Source organism: Penaeus vannamei, chromosome 42 (assembly GCF_042767895.1).
Source record: "Penaeus vannamei isolate JL-2024 chromosome 42, ASM4276789v1, whole genome shotgun sequence".
In the NCBI taxonomy this organism is placed as follows: domain Eukaryota; kingdom Metazoa; phylum Arthropoda; class Malacostraca; order Decapoda; family Penaeidae; genus Penaeus; species Penaeus vannamei.
In genome coordinates this window covers 6,801,497-6,806,496 of record NC_091590.1, presented here as the reverse complement: position 1 = coordinate 6,806,496, position 5,000 = coordinate 6,801,497, and the positions used below count along the sequence as shown (strand labels likewise).

General features: G+C 30.7%; 1 protein-coding gene across 1 annotated transcript in view; it reads right to left on the bottom strand.

Moving 5' to 3' along the window:
* sei (seizure) overlaps positions 1–5,000 on the bottom strand; it is a 164,520-nt gene that overhangs the window by 58,462 nt on the left and 101,058 nt on the right. The window contains exons 13-15 of the mRNA XM_070118775.1: positions 4,471–4,664; positions 3,701–3,870; positions 991–1,038 (exon numbers count right to left, since the gene is read on the bottom strand). Of these exons, the coding sequence (XP_069974876.1) occupies positions 991–1,038; positions 3,701–3,870; positions 4,471–4,664 (412 nt within the window). The remainder of the gene's footprint in view (positions 1–990; positions 1,039–3,700; positions 3,871–4,470; positions 4,665–5,000) is intronic.

Sequence of the window (5,000 nt, the reverse complement as noted above, 5' to 3'; positions counted from 1 at the left end):
TATATATTATATATATATATATATATAATATATATATATATATATATAATATATATATATATATATATATAATATATATATATATATATATATATATATATATATATATATATATATATATATATATATATATATATATATATATATATATATATATATATATATATATATATCATACTAAAACCATTATCTCGTTTTCTAATAAAGCAGTTTGAATATGTTTTGGACATAAGTATGAAGTATTTTGTTACTAATTAGTTATACTGTTACAACTTACAAAATATACAGATCATATATTTCCAAACACATTCAAAGAGCTGACCATCTATAACTTGAGCTGAATGTAATATCATTCTCATGTTCATATCAAATTCATATACATTATAAAGTTCTGTGTGTGTGCATCAGAAAGCATTTTGTTTTCAAAAACACCTTCTATCTTCCTATGAAAAAGAAAATATATATGAAGATTGACTAAAAGACACACAATACCTAAAATCTAAGGAAATGTATGACTAACATTAGCTATTTCATGACAGAACTGGGTACTGAAATGACTACTAAAATGGTACTTGAACAAGACATTAAGTATCCTTAGTATGATACATCAAGTTCTTACATCATTTCCTTCTGATTTCCTACCATGATGATACTACAGTAAATAATACAAACACACATACAAATGGATATATCAATGATGATTTCTCTCTAAAACTATGAATATACACATTCTTATGACCTACTAACACAGAAGTGTATGTACCAGTTGAGCTGATAACTCTTTATTACTTTTGCCAAACCAACGGATAAACTGACCATTTGTACTAACAACACAAATAGGATTAAATATCTGACTGAGAACTAAAAGGTGGATTGCAGGGGGGAAAAAATATAGGTAGATAATCAGAAGTACTTGATTAAGAAAAATTACACGTCAACATTGATGCTTGTAAAACACACTAACAAATTAGTATCCGTGTGATAACTTACTGTTGGTGCATAACCTCTGTGCTGGAGAGACTTTGATCGCCCCCAAGACTGTTAGAGGAAGCACATGTATTATAAACACCGTCAGTGCATTCCTAGCGAGCATTTCAAGCAATTAGTTACAAGCCCCACCCCCCTTTTATGAAACAAAAGAGAAAAGTGAGAAAGAGAGCCTGATTACAACCCTTCCCCCTTTTAAAACTAAAATAAAGAAAAAGAGAAAGAGAGACAGAAAGGAAAGCTCATGCTGAAAAGAGAAACAAAGCTTCAGTTACAGGAAATGTATTTCTGGCTGTGGGCATGATTATTAGGATATTTTCTGATAGCACACGTAGTGAAAGCAAGTACTGCACTCTAAGAAGAAATCTGGAGAGGCGAAATGAACTGTATTATATCCAAATGCTTGAAAATGAGATACTTCATAAGTATGTAACTACTGAAAAAGGTATGAATAGACATAATGCAATGTAAAATTTTGTGTCAAGATACTTTGACATAACCAGTATCACATTGGGGATTTGGTATATAGCACAGCAATTTCTGCATCTAAATTAACAAGAATTTTTTCTTAGTAAAATAAAAATAATGAATGTGCATAAACAGGATTTTTTTTTTATAGCAAATTTTAGTCATTTACAAAATTAGGAATAACAGATGTTCTTGCGGTAACACTGATTAATTAACTATTTATTTTTATAATATCTTTAATAAAGTTTTGATTGAGGTGGCCTACACTGCTCAAGCTGCATGGCTTCATTATAACTGTCTATGATCCAACTGATTTAGATAACACATGTCTATTACCCAAACATGCTTTATAAAACTGATATGAATGGAATCATTCTGGTTAATTTATACTTTCTTATATTCCTTTTCATTTAAAAAAGATTTTGTTTCTGGCATTATTAATAAGTTGATAAATAAAATGGCGCTGATAATTGCAAGTTACAAGGAGGCAAATTAAATAATTCCGTCATACTATCCCTTGGTAAGCAGTTAAAAAAATCATTTTTTATATCAAATGCTATTTAATAAAGCAGCTGTAATCATGCTTGGTAACAAGATAAGATAAAGGTAAATAAAGAAATGTTTATATAAACTGATAAACTAGTTTCCTTCGTGTTGACCTGAGTTAATCAAGCTCTGATAAGTTTTGGGATCCGAGCATATCAGATTGCTCGTATCTTGATATATGAAAATGAACAAATCGTAATAAATCAGTCATTTCTGTTTTTTGGACAGAGCAATGTAGAGTGAAAAGAGAGAGATTTCACTACAATAGCAAATGCAGAAAAATAATAATGAAATAAATATGCCTTAGCCCCCACAGCCAATGCTTCAATATCTTAAATCACACAAGATATTTTCCTGTTCATTTCATCCATTAATATCTTAAATATCTGTCTAATTAAATGTTTGTAGCACCTTTGGAACTCACATACCTGAAGCGTGATGAAACTCTCAACATCAACATTTACATAATAATAATCATAATAATACTGATAATCATAACTGCAAAAACCATGATGACTAGTATGATGGTGTTGATGATGGTATTAATAACAATAATAAAAAATATTAATAATAATAAATGATAATAGTACAACAATAAAAACAATAGTAAAAATAATTACAATACTAATAACAATAACAATACTAAAAACAATAATAACAATAATAATGATAATAATAATAAATGACAATAATAACAAGAACAATGATAATAACAATAAAGGTAGTAATAACAAAAATAATAATAATGTTAATAATAATAATAATAATAATAATAAAATAATAATAAAAATAATGATGATAATGAAAACAATAACAATAATGACAATAATGATAATAACAATGATAATAACAATAATAATTATAAACCATAATAGTGATCATGATAATGATAATAATCATAATAATAATTATAATGATAATTATAATAGCAGCGGTATCAACAGTAACAACAATAAGAACAAATATACTAGAAATAATGATAATGATGACTAAAAAAATAATAATAATGATGATAATAACAAAAATAATAACAACAATAACAACAGCAACAACAATAATAAAAATAATAATATCAATAATAATAAGAAAAACAATTACACTGACAATGAAGATGAAGATGACAATAACGATAATAATGAAAGTAATAATGATAATATCAGTATCATTAATGATGATGATACAATAATAATAATAATAATAATAATAATAATAATAATAATAATAATAACAATAATAATAATAACAACAATATTACTACTACTAATAACAACAATAGCAACAACAACAACAATAATAATAATAATGATAATAATAATAATAATAGTAATAATAATGATAATAATAATAATAATAATAATGATAATAATAATAATAATAATAGCGATAATAACAACAATAACAACAACAATAATAAAAATTAAACACTCGGAAGCCTCTGAAGAGACAATTAGAAACTAACGTTTGTAGTGTCACACAACCATCCAACCAAACGTTACTTAAAAATATTACATTTCTTTTTTAGTCCTAAGTCTACAAACCTCAAACCAACCAAACGAGAATAATCATTAGAAAAAAATAACAAAACTTCTTTTATAAATCCTAAGCATCAAACACGAAATCCGACACAACGTTTAAACTGTCTTAATTTATGAATTACTATCGTTATTCATTTAGTCTCAGATATCCGGCTTGTACTTACGAGTCGCTTTCCTCTCCGCTGGAACCCGGCTGCACGTAGCGCCGTCTCCGATGTCGCGGGGGTCTGAAAGCGTTGCGTCTGGGGTCTTCCGTGTCCTGGGAGTGACTGCGAGACCGGGAGAGACGGCACTTCTTATGTAGGAGCAGTGGGTCGACGCCTTGTGCTTCCTCCTGCAGGGACGAAAAGAGGGTTTGAGTGTTTCGAAGGGCGCGTGTGTGTGTGTGTGTGTGTATGTGTGAGTCATTTTAGGAGGGGGAGAAGGGACGAAAAGAGGTTTTGAGTGTTTCGAAGGGCGCGCGTGTGTGTGTGTGTGTCATTTTAGGACGGGTAGAGGGGTTGGGGTGGAAGGTTTGGCTGTGGGTGTTGTTGAAATAGTGAGAATGTCGTGTGTGTGTGTGTGTGTGTGTGTGTGTGTGTGTGTGTGTGTGTGTGTGTGTGTGTGTGTGTGTGTGTGTGTGTGTGTGTGTGTGTGCATGTGCGTGTATGTATAGTGTTTCTATACCAGAGAAACTGTACATCTACATCTATATCTGTCAATAGAAATATTACACACACACACACACACACACACACACACACACACACACACACACACACACACACACACACACACACACACACACACACACACACACACATATATATGTATATGTATATGTATATGTATATATATATATATATATATATATATATATATATATATATATATATATATATATATATATATATATACAGCACAAAGAGAGAGACACACTAACCCCGATACTTACGTCTCTCAAATTGAACGTAATCTCCAAATTGCGGGAAAAATCGTCCGCAAATTCTGGATACAAATCGAGGACATCCAAGATATCGTCCCTCATGATTTGATGAAGGTCACAGTATGTAAGCGCTCTGACGTTGCAGGACGACTTCCCTATCGTTGGGTAGATGCAAGGATTCTCACCAAATATATCATCTTTACCTGAAAGTGATCATCGGATGGAGTTAAAACCAGGAAAAGTGAGGTCAATTATTTGTGATTAATTTTTTTAAGCATGGACAAGTGAAATGAATATTCAGTGGATGTATAACGCAGAAAAAAAATTGAGAAGTGATGTGAAATATGTTTAAACATGGACCCTTCCGCTTAAAGCCGATAGATGTTAGAGCAGAGAGCGGAGGAGAGAGGTAATATATATGAGAGAGAGAGAGAGAGAGAGAGAGAGAGAGAGAGAGAGAGAGAGAGAGAGAGACAGATAGAGAGAGAGAGAGAGAGAGAGAGAGAGAGAGAGAGTGAGAGTGAGAGTGAGAGTGAGAG